The following is a 23260-nucleotide window of genomic DNA, read 5'->3' on the forward strand; positions in this document are numbered from 1 at the left end:
GATAGCCTCTTTAACAAATGGTGCTGGAAAAACTGGCTCTCTACATGCCGAAAACTCAAACTTGACCCAGGTCTATCACCATGCACTAAACTAAAATCAAAATGGATTGAAGACCTACACATTGAAACAGGAATACTAAATCTCCTGGAAGAGAGAGTAGAAGGAACTCTTGAAGACATAGGGGTAGGCAAACAGTTCATGAACAGAAATTAAACTGCATGGGAAATACTTAAAAAAATTAAACAACTGGGACCTCCTCTTATTGAGAAGTTTTTGTACATCAGAAGAAATTACCAACAGAGTGAAAAGACAACCCATAAATTTAGAACAAATTTTAACTAATAAACACTCACACAAAGGTCTGATCTCTATAATTTATAAAGAACTAAAAAGCATTAGGGCCCCAAAATTTAAAGACCCAATCCAGAAATGGGCATCTGAGATGGACACACACTTCTCAGAAGAAGAAATTCTAGAAGCTAATAAACACATGAAAAAATGTTCCACATCACTAGCCATCTGTGAAATGCAAATTAAAACAACACTGAGATACCATCTCACCCCAGAAAGAATTTCTATTGTAAAGAAATGAACCAACAACAAATGTTGACCATTGTACTGATCATTGCATGTTGCCCTTTCAACCATTTCATAGGTTCCCAGTTATCTTGTGTAAAAACAAAAACACGAACAGAGATCAGAAGATATACACTACAAGTGTTTAGGTCTAAAATTGTTCCCCCAAAGACCTTGCTCCCCTGAGTGGTGCTATGGGGAGGTGAAGAGCTAGAGACTAGAGTAGGGGTCTTCCAGTCACTGGGGCTGTGCTCTCGAACGGGATGGTAGGACCCTGGACTTTTCTTCCTCTTTGTTTTTCACTTCCCAGTCATGATGTGACCATCTTTTGTTTCAGTTTATGTCTAGATCTTCCCCCAAGCCCCATGTGATTTCCTCATGGTGCATGATTCTTATAAGTGGATTAGTTCGCAGATAAGTTTATAGCTGACTCAATACGAGGAGGTAGAATATTGTCCGAAGAGAAGGGTCACTGTGAGTGTGGCCTGGAAAATTTTATCTCTTCCTAATATCACCCCTCCTGCAGCCATTCCAGGAGCTGCTCCTCCCCTGTGATGCCCCATGACATCCTGCCTTAAAGCTAGCTGTCTGGGATTGAAACCTCTATAAAGTGGGAGCTAAAATAAACCTTTCCTCCTTTCTGTATCCCATTAAGGAGAAAGTAACTAACACAAATCTGTACCTCCAAGTGTTGCTACCAACCATGTGTGCTTCCCCACCACAGGCCCAAAAGGAACAGGGCAAATGGGGCACAGATGGATACTCCAAAATCACGAATCAGAATGAATAATCTCTCTTCATGAATTGGACATCTCTGATATCTTATTATCATAAGGGAAAGCGCTCTCTCTCTCTCTCTCTCTCTCTCTCTCTCTCTCTCTCTCTCTCATACACACACACATACACTCACTTGCACATGCCTGCATACCTTCTGTGTCCCTCTATGTGATGCCCTATATTGCCTTAGGACTCCACCAGGTCAGGCTCATTGACCTTGGATCAGAACCATGAGCCAAAATAAACCTTTTTTTTTATATCTTCCTAGGGGTTTGGTATGGTGTTATTAGTATGAGAAAACAGACTAACACAGTAAAGATTAATTAAGAATGTTTTGCTCAAAATTTTAACACAATGCATTAAAAAATTCAAAATCAAAGGATGAAAATATGTCACAATATATAACATGTGAGGAATATACAGACTAGTGGTGTAGCTTAGTGGTAGAGTGCTTGCTGGGCAAGTGCTAAGCCCTGGGTTCCACCTCCAGAACTTAAAACAAATAAAACAAGTAAGATTAAACTATATATATATATGTATAAAATGGTATACTTATCTGTATGAGACAGAGGGGAAGGGGTAAAGTTGGAGGAAAAGGGAGAGAGAAGAGATTGAGAGAGAGAAGCAATCCTTGCTTTGTTCAGTGCTCTGTTAACTAAAACCGGTACATATCCTGTCATTGAAGGTTCTGGGATAACTCTTGTCACTGTTACCTCAGTGGCCATGAACCATGGGAAGGGGACACAGTTTCAGTATGCACGGGTTTCAGTTAACACAATGCCACACACACGTGAACACACAGATCATAGAAATTAATTTTTAAAAGCCCCAAAGAATTAATTCGATGCAAAATACGTATAGTTGCTAACATCACACAGGCAGAGTGAGTCAGAAGGTAGGGAAGCAAATACCCACCCCCAGGCACCAACATGGATATAGGTCAACAGTGTGACTTCAGTTAGATTTTTTAATTTTAATTTTCTCCGAGTTATCATTTCTTAATGTGTGGAATTTTGAGAGTACAATTATAGTCTAGTTTCATTATGTTTTAAGTTACAGGCTAAAATCTAGCATGGTGTGGGGTAACATGGTATGAATGTGATTTATTTGAACTGTAACTTGGCAAGCCAAGTAATCTTTGCAAATTATAAGTGTGTTATGTCTATTTTATTGATTCAGTTGTATTCTGGTTATTTTAATTGTATATTTAGTTCATATGGAAGCAATCTTTTTTATTTTTTTAATTTATTTTATTTTATTTTATTTTTATTTTTATTTATTTGAGAGAGAGAGAGAGAGAGAGAGAGAGAGAGAGAGAGAGAGAGAGGTGTGTGTGTGTGTGTGTGGCCAGCTCAGCCCACCAGGGGGCGGGGCTGGCTGGCATGTGGTGCTGGGGGATTGAACCGCAGTCCCTGATGTCTGCTAATTGTTCTAAGTAGGTGCTTTAGACCACTGAGCCATCTCTCCACCCCAGCAATCTTTTTTTAAATAATTAAATTTTTAATTTTTTTGTTGACACCAAATCTCGCTGTGTAGTTTGGACTCCTAATGATCCTTCTGCATTAGCCTCCCCAGTGTAGGGATTACAGGCACGCACCACCATGCCTGGTTTCAGGGCCAGCACAGCATGATGTACCAAGGACTGAACGCAGGACCTTGCATTTGCCAGGCAGGCATTTAGACTGCCAAGCTGTCTCTTTGCTCTGTATTTAAGCAATTTTAATAGGCACTACTTCCAAAAAAGTCAAAGGAATGACTATTTCTTTGAAGGCAATGATGTGCTATATAACAAGCATTGTTGAATTTCTATCATCTTATCTTTTGAAATTCGGTATCATTTCTAATATATTTTTATCTATTAATTCTTTTGTTATCTTTAAAATGAAAGTACTGATAATTCTAAATGTTTTAAAAGGTAAGATTGTTTAAAACATTGAAATGTTAAATGAAGAGGTAAAATATTTATATATAGTAAATACAGTCTCATTAATATAGCATTCTAATGATTAGAGATTTCAGTTGTACCCATCAAATAATATAGCCTCATCCAGTTATATAATAATGTTCCCTTACTGCAATCCAACGGTGTTGCTGAATCTTTCATTAACTCTAGATACTATAGAACTAGGAAAGAATTACATTTTTACTTGACAAAGTCAAATAGTTGCTAATGAATGAATAAATGTAAAACTACTTGCTGGAATTACTGATTCCTAGGTAACATGCTTCTGTGTACTTGTGTCTGACCAAGTGATAAGTACCTATACATTTACTGACATTTTCACATTAAGAAAATCATTTTCTAGGTCCCTGCTGATTTGGTCAGGAGCCTTTGTCTATAATGCACAATGAAAATAATTGAATATTCATCTATGGGTCAAGACAGGGCAGAATGAAGTGTGGCAATTAGGGTAATTGGCCACCATGCATGCAGGGAATAAAGCTTCTTGACAAGATAAACAAAAAAGTAATGTACAGTATTGATTTCCAGGCAGTAAATACCCATTATCTCATCATTCCCTTTCACTAACCCTGAAAAATGAATTATGTTTCTTCAATTTTGCATATAAGGAGCCTGAAACTTAAAATGAAGTACCTGGCTGAAGTCTCATGTCTGGCCCAAACCTTAACCAGGTCTTCCCCCATTCTGTGCCACTAGGAGAGAATCATTTACTGCTTCATCTAGCTCATCACAAGACACTTTGCAAATGAGGGTAACCAAAGACATTCATGGGAATTTATTGTACCACAAATGGGTTCCTAATGTAAGGGCAGCATTAGTGACTTGGTGACAGTGCTGTTGAGACACACATCAATCACTACTGCATTCAGATATATTCACCTCCTGTGTCAAGAGACAATCATATTTCCATGTTTGTCTGGAGAGCTGCAGAGGTCAGATGATGCCAAAAGCATCATGCCCTTGGCCTCACATGGGTGTTCCGATGGCCACTAATGTGGAATGGTCCACACCTGAGGTCACACCACAGTGCCAACATGTCCACGGCCAGGGTGGGTTCTGCTGCCAGACATGACAGCTGGGTGGACATGGGAGCTCCTCTGAACTGGCAACTCCTCATTTGGAATTGACAGATTAGATGAAACCACCACCTCTAACTTTCTAGGTCTAGATCTATGGCTTGAGGTTTGGCAAGGTTGTGCCAACCTGCAAGAGAAGTTAGTAAAGACTTGCAAATTATGAACTTTGAAGAAGTACAGCCAATTTTGGATTGGAAAATTGTACTTGAAGCATTACACCACTGAAAGTGTTAGCATTTTGTATTAGATAACTTCACAGTTATATATGTGTGGCTACTATGAGAATAACCAACTGTCAGCCTAAGATTCCAAGATGATGGCTTTTGGTTACTTTTGGCTCAGCCCAAGCATGATGTTGACACCAAGTTTTAGTCATTCGAGGAGTTTCATGATGCTTTATGTGGCTCACAGCCCTTCCTTCTTGCAACATCCCCACCCCCGCTCTAGTCCTTAGTGGTGTGAGCGCCTACTGTCCTTCCACTGCACCACCTGTTCTGTCTTCTTTTTCAGCATTTCCCCTGCCTCTTTCTCTGACGAGAACTTCTGGAGCATTTTCTAGCCCCAACCCACAAGTAACTTTATTGATCCTCGCAGTTCTAGTCACTCCAGATCTACTTCCCCAGCCAGGAGCTATGACTGAGCTCAGGCCCACTCACAGATGAGAGTTCTCAGGCACTTCATCCTCTGTAGGTCTCCATTAAATTACCACTTCTTTCCACTGTCCCTGCCATGAGGAATGGCACCAATACTCATCACTTGCAGAAGCTTATCAAAATTAGGCCTCTGTGGATAGGCAAAAACCTCAAGTGTGAAATAAGTCACATCCTTGATCATAGACAGTATGCCTTGGCGGGGAGGGACTGTAGCAAAACTGAAGCCTGCAAGCCATGAGAAAGGGGCACCAGGCCCTTAACTCCAACAGATGACAGCCCTCTCGTAGTTCAGCCTGGGCCTGACAAATTGGGAGTTCTGTGGAGGGCACTAGAAAGATTGATTTTAATATGAAATCTCTATGTTTTTAAATGTTGATCATTAATTAAGCTTAAAACTAGACTGAACAAAATATTTTTGGCAGCTTGCTATCTCTTTTCTTGTCCTAGATTGATGCTATCTACTTTTATTCAAGAACTAATTTTAAAAAATGATGTTTCACTGTTTCAAAGTTCAATTTAGTAGTAAGTACTATTTGTGTAAAAATTTGAGAAGTTACTCTTCTTTTATCCTCAATTGTACATGTTCTGTATAAATACATTAACTATGCTGACAGCAGAGATTTCGGGGCAGACAAAACTAATTTTCTGAAAGTTGGATTGGATTGCCTTTAAACTATCAGAGAAGTGGCCATGCTGTAAAGCCACACACAGTAACCCCTTCCTTCCTGTGATGCTAACTCTAGCGCTGTGTGTCACAGTGTGTAAATGGCACACCATGAGACTGAAGGCAGAACTCTTGGCCTCTGTTGGTCGTGGAGTTGAATCTACTGACTCTTGTGCTCCTGCCAAATTCACACCTTGGCTTGTGTAATGCCATATCAATTTTTATCACACTTGATACTAGCATATAAAATAGAGGAAATACATGTTTCATATAATTTATTTTCACAGTTTCAAATTTGTAAGATTTATTTTCAAAACCAATAGAAATAGTGAAATTTTAATAAGGAGTCAGCTCAGCATGTACTTTATTTGCATAATTTGAATATAGATTTGAGAAAATTCACTTAAAAAATCTCTCTTGAAGAACTTTTAATTTGGAAACTTTCTTTCTTTCTTTCTTTCTTTCTTTCTTTCTTTCTTTCTTTCTTTTTTTTTGGGGGGGGGGGGAACCAGGGATGGAACTCAAGCCTTGCGCTTGCCAGGGAAGCGCTTATTCTACTGAGCCATCTCCCCAGCCCCAGGAAACTTTCTTAATGTTGAATAAATCTCTGTATCAGATGGAGCAAGTCAGCTTTTTCTAGCACCATGACTCTACAGACCAACCATGTCTTCTGAAAACAAAGCAATATGAATGTTGAAAGACTAGGTGAAATGATTTATGTTGGAAACAGTGAAGTCTTCTGAATACTGGTTGGGAATATGGTGTGACTTTGGGTTTATACACATGGGTTTAGAAAAAGCCTTTTAATATTCACTTATTTATAATGTGAGGGCACTTGTGTTTAACCATGTGTCACTCTGTTGTATCATGATTCCCTTCCATCAAGTAGAGATGGTAAGAGAGGCCTGATTGTTGGTTTTGCAAAAAACAAACAAACACAATGCAAACGACTGGTGGACTTCAGTGTGTGCAACTCAGTTTAATGTGTATTTTAATTATGTTGTAGAGTTTAGAAATTAACATGTTAAAGTGTATGTAGAAGTGAAATATGAGTAATATACTTATTGGATCCCCATTCCTGTGCATGAGACTGTTATTTCTGCAGTATGGTGTCAGTGGCCATGACTAAGAGGCTCCAGGAGCAGGGATGAAGGGCACAGGGTACTCACCGATAAGGTACATGCCAATCCAATCCCCTGCGTCCACCTCCTCCTTGATGTCCCAGTGGATCACCAGGTCCTGTGAGTGCCCTATGGAATAGTAGGAGCTGCTGACCATGAGCGTGGAGCGGCTGTCTGAGGTGACAAGGTCGGTGTCACTGGTGGAGCGGGGGATGGTGACGCCATCATGAGGGCCACCCCTGATGTCCATGTTGTGGAACTGGTCAGGGTTGTAGCTGTAGCGGAGTGGCTCCTTGCACCGGCGCCGGCTCTGAGAATTTCGAGATGGAGACGCCATGGCGGCCAGGCCTAAAAACCTGTTTTGGTACAGATTCTGTGGGGACAAAGAAATGGTGAACAGGGTCAGGCATGTCAGCAACTTTCTCTGTCTTCATGTGAAATTTTAAATGCATTGAGGGAAATCAGCTGAAAAAAGCCTCCCTCCTGGAATATTGGAAATAAAATGTCCTGCATGCTCCTGGGGACAAAGACCGTAACTCTGGGTGCACACATGGACAATACGAAGGACACAAACATACCAAGGCACCTGTGTTTGTATGTTCTGTTGTGGTCTTTGCCTCTCCAGTTTTCTTTAGCCTGCTTGACTCTAGAAAGACTGGGCTACGTGCAAAGAGGACCTGAAGATGTGACTGCCCCATCCAAAGTGCTGTCTGCTGAGCTCTCCAATGTCAATTCACTGAGAGCCCATGCTATCTTTTCTGGGGCAAATGATTACCTTGCCGGTCTTCCAGGGAAGTCTGCAGCACTCTAGTTCCTACACACAGCCCAAATTAGAGGTGGGTCCTGCTGAGTGAGGCAGGCTTTCTCCGCCACTTAGGACCCCTTCCTCTTTGTAGGATGGCTCTGGGCTGCCTGACATTTCCATTAAAGATTCAGACATCCTGGTAATCTTTGAACACCAGAATTTTCAATAAAATCCATCTTCAGAGGACTGTCTTCCACATAGCACACATTATTATAGAAAGGACTGCAACTGATGAGCAAAATGATTTTCTTTTCTTTTTTATTGTTTATAAAATTGAGTACTCAAGAGGAGCTGTGCTAAAGCAGTTTAAGAACTTGTTTGGAGGGCCGGGGAGATGGCTCAGTAGAATAAGCACTTCCTGGCCAAGTGCAAGGGCCTGAGTTCAATCCCTGGTTCTGAAAAAAAAAAAAAAAAAAAAAAAACGTTTGGCGTGCAGGTAACTTTCGGAACATGGAAGGAAGGACATCATATAAAACTGCTGTGAAGGATTCACTTTTGAAACAAGCAAAAATTATTCTGGCTTCAAAGAATATTGAAGTTGGAATTTAAATGTACATTGTTTGGACTTCTGTTATGAAAGTACATATGCACTGTTCTATAACTAATAACAATTGTTTGTTTTCTATCTCTGTCTCTGTGTCTCTGTTGCTCTGTCTTTTTGCAGTTGATATTGGGAAATGAACCCAAGGCCTCACACATGCTAGGAAAATGCTGTAGCATTAAGCTACATGGCCAAACCATTTGTCTTTTCTTGTTTGTTTGTTTGTACTGGGAATTGAACTCAGGACCCTGTGCTTGCCAGGCAGGAACTTGTGCCACTAAACTACATCCCTGGTCTGACTTTTAAAAAAAATTATTAAGATCCTGTTAAGTAACCTAAGCTAGCCTCAATCTTGTCATACTCCTGGCTCAGCTTCCTGAGTAACTGGTATCCACATATTTTTGTTTTCAAGAAGCGAAAATGAAATCCTAAAAAGTGTTAAATCATGCTGGTTAGAGTCCAGGCACGACACTGTCACTTATTATCCATGTCCATCAAGCGGAAGTTGTTGAATTTTTGGTTATGCGCCATGAAGACCAGTCCCCAGCAACCACCTATACTTTAAATTATGCAAGTGTGTTGAGCAGTGATTTCGGCCTGTACTTTCTCCATTTTCCAAGACCAAGGCACGTGCAAAAATCCATTATCCTGATAAAGTACAGGCTGACCTCTGAGCCTCGGCCCTAATGACCTTAATGGTTTATTGTTTTTATCTCTTGTTAGGAGTTCCTCCGGCCCTATTGTGATAACTGCAGAATTATTATGAGCAGAAGAGCAAGACTTCGAACACACCTCATCATGCTAGCAGGGCTGCATGTCATATTAAAAAATGCTTGTCACTGTGCCCAATTCTTCTGCCAGGAAGACAAGCAAAGTACCTGAGGCCAGGGGCACTTAGACAAAATACCCGTACATTCCCAGCGCCGTGGCTCTTCTGAGCAGTTCAGGGATGGCCTCATAAGACTGACAGTCTTCTAGGGCTCTCTCCCCAGAAACCCTGGCAAGATTTCCAGTATAGAAAGACTGTTTCTATAGCCCAAATTTTCTCCAGTTGATGTATACTGTGAGTGGATTAATAACATCCTAGACTACTGTGGAGATGGAAAACTTGAAATTAAATGAAAGAGTCAAGTATATGCCACACCATGAGGAAAGCTGGTGCAGCAACTCTCAGCTCCCAGCTATTTCTCCTTGGACCTACGATCTTTATAAAACTGGGTTCTTCATCTATCAGTGGGTTGTTGTGGGATTCACAGAGTCAATGCAAATGAAGCTCTTATCATAATAAGAGGTCAGTAAATAAAGACTTAAAAGTGGGTGAGATAGCTCAGCGGACTAAGTACTTGCTTAGGCAACTGCAGGGACTAGAGTTTGATTCCCAGTATGGCATGTTGTGCCTGCCCCACCCCTGGGCTCATTGAGCTGGTGACAGAGTCCCGGCATGGTTGTACATGCCTGTAATCCCAATCTGGGGAGGCTGAAAACAGAAGGATCACTAAGAGTCAGAGCTGTGTAGTGAGATCCTGTATGAAATAAATTTAAAAATAAAAATAAAAATGAAGACTTAAAATACTACTGGTCTTGCTTTGGAAAAGAAGCCAATGAAAATACAGGGATGCAGTCAACTAAGCTGAGCCACAGGTCAAACACCCCTTCACATCACCCCAGAGTCCTCACACTGAGCTTGTTCAGCACAGGCCCTAGAGGTCTGCTTGGGTCACAGCCTTCTGGGACTATAGGTGTGTGGCTCATGCCAGCTCTCAAGGATGGGCTCTTTTATTTGTAAGGTCTATGATCCAGTACCATAATTTTATACTACTGCCGAGGAGGCTGACAGAATGATTTTAATCCATATGATTTCAATTGAGGCTTAAATTGAAATACTACTGGGTATTTTTCATTTGTTGAAGATACCCACTCTGCTATTGCACTTTACCAGAATTTCTTGAAAACTGGGTGATTCTCTTGCATCTGTCAAATTATACTGTTGGTTACTGTCCGAGTGGAGAGAAGGAAACATTAGTGAAAGGAGTCATTTGCCAGTACCTACCAGGATGGAAGAGTGGCATTTGTGTGGAATAAGAGAGGCAGCCTCAGCTCTTCCTGAAAACACACTCTCACCCTCCCCCTGCAGCTCTCCACACCTCCTCAGTGCGCACATTGGTGGAGCACATAGCATGATTTAGTTCTAGAAACATACGGATCAGCCCAGGCATTTAATACTCACTTATTCATCCCAGCAGTAGGATTTGTCCTTTGGCCTGAGCCACACAGTTATCACCTCTCCTGTGTCCTTTCCCAATCACAGGGCAGGAACCGTCTCTGTTCTGTGGCCCCAGCACTGCATGTCTGTCCTGTCTGTGTCCACTTCTCTATAGTGAAATTTTATCATCATTTGAGCCCTCATGCCTGGCTTAATGCCTGTTTTTTTTTTTTTTTTTTTTTTTAAGTTCCTAAAACGTCAATTAAGAAAAAAATTTAATTTAATTTAACACCTTTTGTGCTAGGAAAGTTTTAAAGTGGATTATAAAAATAGATTAAATGCAGAATGACATTATAATTTAGGTGTAGGTGGTACCGAATGAGAGGAAAATAAAGATGGGGCCAAGAGTTATGTAGGAAGGAGGCTAACACAAAACTTCTTCATCATGTTCTCAACAGGTTCCTCTGCTAAAGATTCACAAATTTGATTCTTTTTATTTTTAATTTTCCAGTTTTATTGATGTATAAGCAACAAATAAAATCTTATTATTTCAAGGTGATGATCTGATGTACCTAGCTTTTGAGAAGCTCTCATTCTCCTCACCGAGTTAATGTTTTGTCTTCCTTAGTGGTTAAGCCCTGTTTTCTGGCCTTTCAGGAATGTTACACACTATAGCCTCCGTGGCTGTCTGAGGATCCCTTGACATCATGAATGACACAGTAATTACCCAAACCCAGAAGTTCATGACCAACCAACTTCTTTAAAGGAAACAAATGATCATTGATGTCCTTTACCCTTGGAAAGCAACAGAACCTAAAACAGAAATTCTCGAAAAACTAGCCAAAATGTACGAGACCACACCAGATGTCATTTTTGTGTCTGGATTCAAAACCCATTTTGGTGATGGCATGACAACTGGCTTTGGCATGATTTATGATTACCTGGATTATGCGAAGAAAAATGAGCCCAAACATAGACTTGCAAGACATGCCCGTACTAGAAGAAAAAGTCCTCAAGAAAGCAGTGGAAAGAATGCAAGAACAGAATGAAGAAAGTCAGGGGCACCGCAAAGGCTAACGTTGGCGCTGGCAAAAAGTGGGCTGGAGATTGGAGAACAGCCCAAGGAGTAGAGATTCTGCAGTGCCTGTCGGCAGTGACTGAGACTATTTTCACAAGAGGATTTAATAAACTGCAAAACCTTAAAGAAATGTTACACACTATATAGACTCATCAGACTGCAAGAGGTAATTTAATGGTTCTCCCTTCAATTGGAGCCACTGGAGATAGAGGAGGATGTGCCCTGTTGTTAAAAAGCCAGTCTCTTCCTAGACAGCAATTCTGGTGTTTTACAACCCTTCAATTCTTCCTAATCTCTAAAGCAAATCTCATCTGACAAGGTCCTCCTATCCCATTCCTCTGTGGAAGGAAGCAGGAGTGCTGCTCTCCTTTGTCTGCATAAAGAGGCATCAGCTGGCATCAGTAAGTTGATTCCAGTTTTTTTTTTTTTCTCTACCCCACCAATAACTCAAGTGTCTTTTACCATCTCCTACTTTTGAAAACAGACAATATTGCACTGATAAGATGATGCTAAGAATATCATACATTGTTTCAACAATATGAGTTTTCCCTTATTGATTATAATCCAGGGTCCCCAGTTATGGGCTATATTAGGGACATGTTTTAATTGACTTTTGAGAAAGTGGATCTGGTGAAAATAATCTAAACATGTCCTGCAAAGAGCACATTTATAAAAAGTAAAATTCTATTTGTTGTGTGTTTTTCTATTTAAAGGGTCAGTTTTCCAACTTGAAGAACCTCATAATTGTTAAAGTGTTTTGAATTAAGTACTATGTTCTTAGTTTGTTGTTGTAATCTTGGGTCAGGTCTTGGGTGTTTAATTTATAATACTTCTAGATATTATAAAACAGCCTTCTGTAAGGAGATAGGACTTTAAAAGTAGAAGATCATCTCTTCTAGGGATGAAGAATTTATTAGGCAGGCAATTATCTTGTTAAGAATGCAGGAAAACAAAAGCTTCTGCTCTGTCGGTTTCCATCTGACAAAGCCACTGCTAGCTCTGCTGTTAGAGAACACGAGACCGTGAGTGCCATCTTGTCCATGAAAAGAAAAGAGATCACCACCTAACGAAAACAGATAAAATAATTCTGAAACATGGCCTCTACCCTACACTAAGGAATGAAATATCATAAAAGAAAAATAGGCCCCCAAGGAAACTTCATTGAAGTGTACAAGATGCGGCTACAGAAACTGCATTATTCAGTTGGAAGAAATAATAATTTTGAGTCTAAGAGCAAAGTTATTTTGATCAAGTAGATGCCTGCAGCTTTTTTTTTTTTTTTCAGTACACAGCTCTAGTTATGCCATCAGGAAGTTAAAGGGGCTGAGAATACGAATCAAACCTTAACTCTTTCTATAAAAGATTTGAGAAAATTTACAACAAAAGAAATGGGAAGATACAAAATAAATATGGAAGTTGTGATAGGAAAGAGGGTAATAATAACATGAGCATTTACTTTATTCAGGAACTTTTTGTACTATTTCATTAACACTTTATCCAGTATCACTACTCTCAGGTTGGTGGGAAACCCAGCTCAGAAGAGTTAATGAGAATTTCCAAGGTCATAGGCCTTACTGTAGCAAATGGAGATTTGAGCCCATGCATGTATAATTGGTAAGTGCACACTTTTATTCTTAGGCATTGTCTCTAAATTATAACATGACTGATATAGTAGCAGCATTTGAGATTCACATACTTTGAGTTTCTTAGAAGCCAAGATGCTAAAAAGAAACTGAGTTATTAATCAGAAAACTAGCATTTTTTTCTTCTTCCAAGTCTGTAATGAAATGCTTCATGTTAGACTTTCTAAAGAGAATAGCACATGGTCTGGTGAATATTATCTTCAGAAGTGTTTAAAAACTCACAGATACAGTGGTCGGTTCCTTATACAAACCTGAGGTCATGCTATGGAGAGATTCTGGTCCCAGTATAGTCTCAATCCTTTTTTCTCTGGCTTTGATACAAATACAAGCAAACCCTGAGTGTTATGCTCTATTTAAAATTATCTTCCTCATTGATGTATTTCTAATCAGTGTCCTTCTCCTAGAAGCCAGCCATCAGCAGAGCTGAATGATTGCCTAGCTGCTTTAGGTCTGTATTTCCAGTTAGAGTCGGGCCTGGCAAGAATGTAGGCTATGCTTAATGATTGTTTTATTGAATGAATAGCTGAATGAATGAATGAATGAATGAATGAATGAATGAATGAGTGAATGAATGAATGAGAGAACTTGGGTGTTATGGGAGATGGGGTATATCTGCCTCCCATATCCTAGAGCCTTTACATGATGCTGGCTCTGCTTCTGGGACTCTGAAACCCCTTGAATTGTCTATTTTGCTTTAGGCACAAGGATTGGTGCTCAGAATCCTCAAGATTTTCTTTCCTGAATTACAGTGGACTGGATCAGGTGCCGAGATGGCAAGACCAACACATGTCTTAGGAGATCTCCCAGAGACAGTGCAGGAGACACTGGGACACCTCTGGCTGGATGGCAGAGGAACAAGCCTAGGACAGGTTGTTCAGAAGCCCCTAAAAGGGGAAACCTCCCATGCAGCCAATGGCCTGTCTAGGCAGAAGTGCAAGAGAACACAAAAGTTATATTGCCCACACATTTCTGCTGAGTCACCACTGCTCAGGGAAACAACTTTTCAGGCTAAAAAGAGAAAAATTTACCTCCTTGAGAGTTACTTAATTGTGTTTTAGTAATAAGGGAGTTGGGGGACAAAGATAAAACACTTCCCCCATTATCCTTTTCTGTCTCACTTCCTGAGGTTTGAATTGTCAAACTCTGTTTTTGGTGATCCTTTGACAAAGCACCCAAGGCAGGGTATTTATATTGATACTTCTGATGAATGGAAAGTCCAAAGAGTGTGATGCCGCCTTGCTGATGGAGGCCTCCTGACCCCATCGCAACCTGACAGAGAAATGGGAAGGAAAGAGACTGGTGCACAAGACAGCAAATATGTGGAGCAGCTTTGCTTTTTAACAACCAGCCCCCTGAGGACTGAGTCAAGCCTGTGACACTCAGCCTTCTCTTCAGGATCAGTGAGGCCTAGTGATGAGGTTAGAGCGTCTGTGATCTCATTGTCCTCTGAGGTTCCACCTCTTAAAATGCACCCCTCAACCCTCACACTGCCACAGTGAAGACTCAGCTTCCAGCCTGTAACCTTTGCAGGCCAAACCGTGTTGCAAGCCATAGCAGGCATCCTGCATGTGCATCTGGACTTCTGCTTGGAAGAAGACAAACAGGTATATGAGACAAACAGAGGTTGGTATGGGAGGCCTGACAGGGACTCTGATCTCTGTTAGATGTCACAGGAGGAACATGGGAGATGGCTGCCCTCCCACCATCTCTGTTGCACTCTTCAGCTCTCAGACACTGATTCTAAAATTTGGGCCTCAATTGTGTTTTGAGCCCCCAAGCCATGTGGTGAGAAAGCTTTCTTTTGTGCTGACCATTGTGTAGAAGAATATCTGAGGATTATATAAACTACATCATGTGGGCTCCTTTCCTTTGAAAAAAGAGATAAAGCCCACACATTGCTAGCTAAATGGGAACATTAGACAAAAAGTTTTAATAAGCAAACCAAGCCCTTCCAGAAAATATACACAGAGAAATGCCTGATTGAGTAATAGGTTAAAAGAGTTAAGCAGTCCATCCCTTTCATCTCCCCTGGAGCCCAGTGGAGGAGAGGAAGCCTCTGCTTCTTGCAGCTCAGTAATACTTCTCACTGATACCAAGAGAAGTGAGCAGGAGCCCCAGCTGGGCCATGTGCTGTGCATGCGCACAACTTCTGCTTCCTTGGCTGAGTCTGGAATTTCTTGGTGCATGTCTGGGGCACTTGAAAAATGTCTGGAGGTGTTCAACAGGGAAGCTATTGAAATCTGGGAGGTTGGCCAACTAGAGAAAGGGCAAAAGGCTTGAGGCAGAAGGGACACCTCCTGCTACATGAAAATGTCTGCTAATTTATACCTCTTCTGATCAACATAGAAAAGAAGGTTTATGGGAAGTGATATTCCTGTGTGTGTGTGTGTGTGTGTGTGTGTGTGTGTGTGTGTGTCTGTGTGTGTCTGTGTGTGTGTGTCTGTGTGTTGTGTGTATCTGAAGTCTCAGAAGAGGATCTCCCAATGCTGTACCAAGCAATAGGATGTATCTCATTGGGGTATAGGGAGATTTAGAATCTCGGGGGTGATGTGTCTAGACTAGAAACTTCACACTACACCACTGAGGGCAACAATGAGCCAGGGGCTGCTGCCCCTGGGGCATCCCTTTGCACAGCTACTCCAAAGGCTAAGGTTGTGTGCAGGGAGGACTTTCACTGAACAGGCACCCCCAAGTCTAAACCCATAGCATGGATTCCAGCGCAGTTGTGAGATGTCACAATGGAAGTGGAGAGGGAAGTAACCTGCCCCAGGTCCCCAAGGACTGTGTAAATGAAGGAGCTCCCCAGACAGCACTGCACACACACTCTCTCTTTTTACTGGGCTCTTCCAGCTGTTCATTCATCCACAGTATGTGAGTGAGTCACACTCCACACAGCATATTCTAAGCCAAATGCCACTGTGCCTAATTTTATTATAGGGGACTTTGCATCCCTTAAAAGTAGAGCACCAGAATACTCTACTCATCAAAGATAATCAGGAGAAGTAAATTAAAGGATTTTTGCAGCCTTAATTTTCAAAGTTTGATTCACATCAGTGTGGATGGAATTGGACTAAGTTTCTGGAACATACTGTACTTGCAATCTCATCTTGCTATAGAATATGGTATGAAGTCTGTCCTTCACGATTATATAGCAAAGCAATGTTGCCAACAGTGTGGGAGGATAAGTGGATCTATAAATTAAACACATAGGAGAATTCAGCATATGGTCTGTACCATGTTAGGTGATTGGTGGGCTGAGTACCAGTTATTGGGTGAGAAAGGTAGATAGATACACAAGTAAGTCGTTTCAATACAGATAAGTTTACATGGGCTTAAGGGACAGAGAGGCAACTACCAATTCTGTTCGATGGAGAAGGAAATAAGATTTTAGGGAGAAGTAAGAAAGATATTTGGGCAGAAGGGACACACATATACCAAGGTGCAGAGTTGTGAAGACTGCCTGGTGTATGCAAGGAACAGGAAGATGAGAGCCTGAGAGGCAGATGGAGCTTGGGCAGGCACAGTGCACAAGGATAGGGAGGGGGCGGAGATAAGCCAAGCCCCGAAGACCAAGTGCACCATAGTCTGTGCATCAACCTTTTGTCACCATGACCACAAACCTCCAAAGAAACAACCTCACAGAGGAATGATTTATTTTGACTCAGACTTACCCAAGCTGGGATAGGTGGTACATGTCTCTAATCTCTTGGGAGGCTGAAGCAGAAGGGCTGGGAGATTAAGCCCAGCCTAGGAACTGCAGTGAGAGCCTGTCTAAAAAAAAAATATTAAAAAGGCCTGGAGCTCAGTGTAAACTCACTGCAAAGGCTCTCAGTACAATCCACAGTGCCACAAAACAATCAGAGCTTCATTCCAGGGTCAGCTGGCTCCATTGCTTCTAGGCCTGTGGTGCGGAAAAAACCTCAGGGCAGAGAGACATGGGGAGGAAAGCCACTCAGCTCAAGGTAGCCAGGAGCAGAGAAAAAGGCAAAGAGAAAAAGCAAAAGAGCTGCAGGGCTTCCTTCTGCTTTTCTGTTCTACCGGCCTCTCATCCTCTTGGGTGGTGCTGCTCTCGTTCAAGCCTGGATCCCTCCACCTCAGCTATCTGCCAACCACCCCTGGAAACACTCTCACTGACATGTTCAGATTTAGGCTTTACTAATGTCCTAGGTGTTTCTCAATCAATCAAATTGACTGTAAAGGGCAACCATCATACCTAGCGAAAAGGGTTGGTTTTGAAGATAGGGAAAGATCTAGTAGTGTCCCTGGTTTCACTATGCTTTCAAAAATACTGTGCCATTGAGCACCTTTCTGCAGTAGCAGTGGGGCAGAAGTTTCTGCTGAGGAAGAAGGGGAAATCAGTGAGTATGCTGGTGGCTACTGTGGTCTGGACGGTCATTTGTACCTATTTTCTAAGATCTCCCATCAGGACACGGGGGGAGGCTCTATCTCGGGCTACAATTCCCTCAAGAATACTACTACAGCTCAAGCACATGATCCACCAAGTCTGTCATCCATACACAGGGGGGCTGACCCAGAGCAACCGCATGGGCCTTTGGCACCAAAGTATCACAGATGTGCAGAGCTAGTTCTGATATGAATTCAGCGTCAGTACCAGAGATCAATTTTGGAAAGTGATCCAGGGCTGTAATGAAGACACAAACAGCAGCTGCATTCTAAAGCTGTCTGCCTGCTCTTTCAGTGTTTCATATGTATCTCTCTTCTTCCTTCGAGAAGTGACAAAACAAGCTCGTACTCCAGATGGGGTCACAGGTGACCTGTTACCTCCCAGGTTCCTTCCCTGTCATCACTGTGCCCACTCTCATGGTATTTTGATCTCAGGTCACTTGGTTCCATTTCCAACTGTTGCTCTTCCTAACCACACCCAGCTGTTCCAAAACTACACACGAGGGATACAACAGGAAAGCCAGCAGAGATGGTTTACATTGAGAGGTTGCTGTTGGAAGAAGAAAGAAAGAAAACTGGTGCTACTTCTTAAAGAGACCTATCTTTAGTGATCTTGGATAAAATAGGAGAGTTGAAAGGATAAGATAAGAATCAACCTACTAGCCTCTTTGTCAAGCTCTTAATATCAACAGTAAGAAATGACAAAGTGAAGACAAGAATTGTGTTTTGAATGAGCCAAAGATAAGGGGGAAAGTGTAAGAGCAGGAGAGCTCCTTGTGGGATGTTGCAGCAACTCCAAGAGATGCCCATGGTCCAAGCAAGCAAATCAGGTGACCTAAATGGGTGCCGCACTAGTTTATTATCAATTATACGTGAGAATGGTAAAAGGAAGGATCAATCCTATTTTGAAAATAAAACCAAAAAATTGAATCTTTTTATTTACCTCTGACAGCATTGGGGAAATTCACTGAGATTATGACAAACGTGGGTTGGCAGTATCCAAACCATTCACCACAAAAATTTGTTTGGTTCTAAAATGCATTAAAGGAAAGCAGACTCTTGATTATTACTTCTTATACATGTCTTACAAAATAGTGATGATATTCTTTCTCTTTCTGCCTTTCTCTTTTTCCTTCTCCTCCCCTTCCCTCCCTTTCCCTCTTTCTCTCTTTCCTTCTCTCCTCTCTTTGACTTTTGCAGTCCTGAAAATTGAACCCAGGGCATTTACACTGAGCTACATACCCAACCTGTTACAAATTTATTATTTGGAGACAGGGTCTTGCTAAGTACCTAAATTTACCAGGCTGGGCTCTCACTTGCTATCCTTGTGACTTATTTTCCTAGAGTGCTGGGATTCTAGGCACGTACCACCACACTTGGCTTGATGAAGATCTTCAACATAATAACAGGACATACCTTCTGGTACTCGTACATCAACTAACTTTTTGATTTTTCTAAAACTATGAAGGAACAAGTGAGGCAGGTTGGAACCTTTGACCTCTGGGGCAAAGCTATCATCTGCTGTGGAATTCTGGGTAGTATTATTGGCTTTGTGGAGAATACAAAAGCATGGTTTCACATAGTGTGCCACTTTTGCTTGGATGTCTGTGACCACCACCCACGCCTGTCTATTACACTGGGAGATGCAGCTGCCATGTGGAATTCACAGGCCCCAGTTCTTCTCTGCCAACTTCAGCCAATGGCACATCTCACTCAGTAAGGACTCAGCTTCACACTGGTGCCACCTTCTTGACTCTACTTCTGTCAGCAGAAGGCAATCTAGATGATCACCATCTCACTAAGGCAGTTCCACTCCTAAGGGGATGCCTGGGAGCACAGGCCTCTACGACATGGCGGTATAGCCAAGGGTACTCACTCTATCGCAGTTAGTTACAAGACAGGCTGCCCACATCCACACGAATTCTCGATGATCTGGATATTTTAGAATTTTTTTCTTTTTGCATTTGAGACTTGAGTTAATTATTCAGGTAATATCTGTCATTTTCTATTTTACTTTCCATGCAGAAAACAACAGATAATAAAGATTCCTGTCCTTCTAAAGAACAACCACCATCAAGAGTCACAAAAGTGCCACAGACACAACTCTTGGTAGTGACAGATTTTCTCACAAAAAAATGAGACACCTGGGTTGCCATTCATTATTACACTTTCTTGCAAAATCCCAAGAGACAGTAGAGGTTAAAGGAAAAAGAGAAAATGAAAGTAATTTGGGCTTTTGAAAGTCCATTCCAAATGAAAAATTAATTCTAAGGATGCGAGAGCTACAGGTGAATGCTAATGAGTCTTAAGCGCCCCCATGTGCGAGACAACTGGCTTTGTTCTTGGCGAAGGACAAGCGTTATCGTCACAAGACAAAGCTGTGCACATCAGCACTCACCGTGAGCCACGCTGGAGGATGGCGTCACGCTACCGCTTTACTAATATTACCCAAAGGCATCCAGAACCGCATGTCAGGGCGGTGTTGTGCTGCTAACAGTGTGTTTCCCAGCCAGAGTTCACATATTTTATTCGTTCTAGCAGCAAACACATGCTGAACATTGGAAATTGAGCTGCAATATAAACTATGGCATTTGCTCTGGAAATTTACGACATGCTCCAGTGAAAATTAGTAATATTCTTAGACATTCTATGGAGTTGATATACCCAGGTGCCAAAGTCAGCTTATTAGTATAAAATGCCAATGCTGGGAGATAGTAGCATGTATGTTCCTGCCCAGGAGAATGGGGCCCTCCCAACCAGAACAGAAAGACTTATATTCCAAATCTTGGTACTAAGCATAATCCTGAAAAGCACAATCCCAAATGCCTTATCCCCCGATTTTGAAACCCCCAAGTATCAAGACCCCTAATGTTTAAGTATTCCAAATCATAATTATGACCTTTGACCTTTGAAATCCTGGAAATGAAAATCTCCAAAGCCACTGAATAGAAAAACATGGGGCAAGGCTACATAAAGGCTAACATTTTTGTTATATGAAGGGTAGCTACATAATGTTAGGTAACACTAATAGGTAGAGGTACACACAGTAAGGCATCACTTTGGAAGTGCCAGTGAGGATGTTTCTGGAAGAGATGAACAGGTCAGTTTGAGTAGATCAGGTAGAGATTACCGTGGGTAGGTACTGTGTCATTGGTTGGGACCCCAGAGAATAGGTTAAGAAGGCAAATTAGTTTTTCTCTAAGAGCTGTGACAGAGTTTTTCTTCTGCTGACTTGGACATCAGAGCTAAAGGCTTTCTGTCTAATTTGCTTTCCTAGTTGCTTGGACAATATATCTGATAGCCACAGTTAGAGGAAGGATCATGTTTCAGTCCTTAGTTAGCTCTCTCCAAGACAGCTGCATAGTGGAGGAACGCTGTTTACACTATGGCAGGTAAGAAGCCGAGAAAGCCAGGAAGAAAGAACCTTCCGGTCATGTCCTCCGTGACCCACACCTTCTGACCAGACCATACTTCCTAACAGCAAGTCCGCTATAATGGCCCCTTGGTCCAGTTAGATCTCAAAGGTCTCATCCATGGCAACATGAAGCTTTAGGAGGACACCTAGATAGCAACCTAACAATTGCCAGCCTTTGGACTCCAGGCTTTACACCAAGAGTGAACCCTCAAGCGCCAGATCCTCGGGCTTCCAGCCTCAGACTAAGGGTTACACTTTGGGCCTCCTACGTGCTGATGCTTTCAGACTTGAACTGATCAATGTCACCAATACCCTGGGGTCTCTGGCCCATTATACAGGGGCAATTACTTGTGTCAAGACTGTGAAAAGGTTGTCATGCATTTTACACTTTAAAAAAAAAAAGAAATCTGACTCTAAGTGTCATCACTGTACTGACTTGGTGTATGAGCATTGTGCACATCCATAAAAACATCTGGAACCTTCCTTAGTAAAGTGAAGCCAGGACCTTTCCGTACATGTGCTTGTGAAAGAGGAAATTTCTTTCCATCTGGGCTCTTTGGATGCCCACACATGCAGGGATGACTCTTGTTGCTTTTGATCAATCTTGTCAAAAGAGTTGGTTCTCTGTCACTGTATTTCAGATGATCCAGTATACTCAAGGACCCAGGTTCAATCTTCCATATTTTCTGACCCCACATTTTTAAAATTATTTTTTCAGAATTACAATCTTTTCTTTGAACATTTGAGATTTTAGACTTTAAAGATTTTCATCTTTAAGGGTTTGATTTCTTGAGATTTTAATTTGGGATTATGACATTCAAGATCAACTCTTAGAGGCTGGGGAGATAGCTCACTAGACTAAGCACTTCCCTGGCAAGTGCAAGGGCCTGAGTTCAATCCCTGGTTTAAAAAAAAAAATCAACTCTTAGAATTATGGCCCAATTCCCTACATCTTATTCAATTTTGAAATTTTAGAAAAAAATTCCTTGATTTCCTAGTGACTTCACTACATGTGTACTTATGTTGGAATGTTAAAACGTATTCCAGAAATATCTTCAAACTCAATTCAACTATCTCCTATAAAGAAGGAAAAATTTCTCAGTCTTGGAATGTTCATCAAAGTCTGGGTAGAGGGCCAGCGACGTAGCTCAGCAGACTAAAGCACTTGTTTTAGCAAGCTTAGGCAAGGGCAGGGATTGCAGTTCCAACTCCAGTACCATGTGCTGCACCAGCCCCGCCCCCAGGGAGGTCTGAGCTGGCCATACAGTCCAGGCATAGTGGTGTACATCTGTAATCTCAGTGCTGGGGAAGCTGAAAGCAGAAGGATCACTATGAGTCTGAGCTGTGTAGTAAGATCCTGTAATAACCAAATACATTAGAAAAAAAAATCTGGGTAGAAAATTTCCTTTCAACTGTAGGAGAAGAGGAGCTCTGAGGAGACTTTGCCATGACTTTGCCATCTCTGCAAGCCATCTTTGACAGTGGCTTCCTCTGGCGTGTGCCTGAGGCATCTTTCCTCTTGGCTGCCTCTGTGAGCACCATCCCAAGGGACCAAAGGCCAGTATCCCAAAGACACCTTTCACACAGTCACTGCTTGATGATAAAGAGCAAAGTCTGCAATTTAAAACACGTCTCTGTGCTGACTTAAGCATCAAAAATAAAGAAAAATGATTGTTAAATTTTGGCAAAGACCCCAACTCAAGGACTGAAATGTCGCCTTGCTGGCATTGTATGTAGTTGAACAAATATCTGCTGAGTGCCCTCTTTGAGGAACTCTGTGCTAGCTGGAGGTGAGGCCTGCTCTCAAACCCATGTAACACAGGCAGTAAAGTCTGAATGCATGTGATGAAAAAGGTTTAAAATGAAACAAATGGCTTTCCTGCTTGCACATTCTAATACTGTTGTCTGGGGTGGGGCCCAGGCAGTTGCATTAAACGAGTGTCTGCAGAGTCTGGCTGTGCCCAGCTGGTGAGCTGCAGAGTCAACCATCCTATCTCCAACTGAAGGATGTCACAAAAAGCTGCTGAGGGGAGATAGGGTCACCTTGAGATAGGTCAGCGTTGGCTGCATGCTAAGTCTGTGGAAGGCATGGGTCAGACCTGCGCTGGGATAGAACAGAGAAGAGTTACAGAATCTGCAGAGTGCTGTGTCAACGGCCCTCCTAGGAGATGGCAGGGACAACTGCAGAGCAGTTCCTTTCTAGATGGACTCATCAGCCTTAAATTTCCCCCATCAGTTGACGTTTGGCCTTATTTCTTGGTTGAATACCTCTCACCTTGTTCTTCTAAATGTATGCTGTTTTTAATGTATTATCAATTATGATTAAACTCTTTAAAATAAA

At 41.8% G+C, this 23260-nt stretch overlaps 1 protein-coding gene across 1 annotated transcript in view; it reads right to left on the reverse strand.

Moving 5' to 3' along the window:
• Positions 1-23260, reverse strand: part of Hecw1 (HECT, C2 and WW domain containing E3 ubiquitin protein ligase 1) — a 372273-nt gene that overhangs the window by 308454 nt on the left and 40559 nt on the right. The window contains exon 2 of the mRNA XM_004629654.3: positions 6879-7203. Within this exon, the coding sequence (XP_004629711.1) occupies positions 6879-7203 (325 nt within the window). The remainder of the gene's footprint in view (positions 1-6878; positions 7204-23260) is intronic.

The sequence above is a fragment of the Octodon degus genome, unplaced genomic scaffold (assembly GCF_000260255.1).
Source record: "Octodon degus isolate 3935 unplaced genomic scaffold, OctDeg1.0 scaffold00031, whole genome shotgun sequence".
NCBI classification, from domain to species: Eukaryota; Metazoa; Chordata; class Mammalia; order Rodentia; family Octodontidae; genus Octodon; species Octodon degus.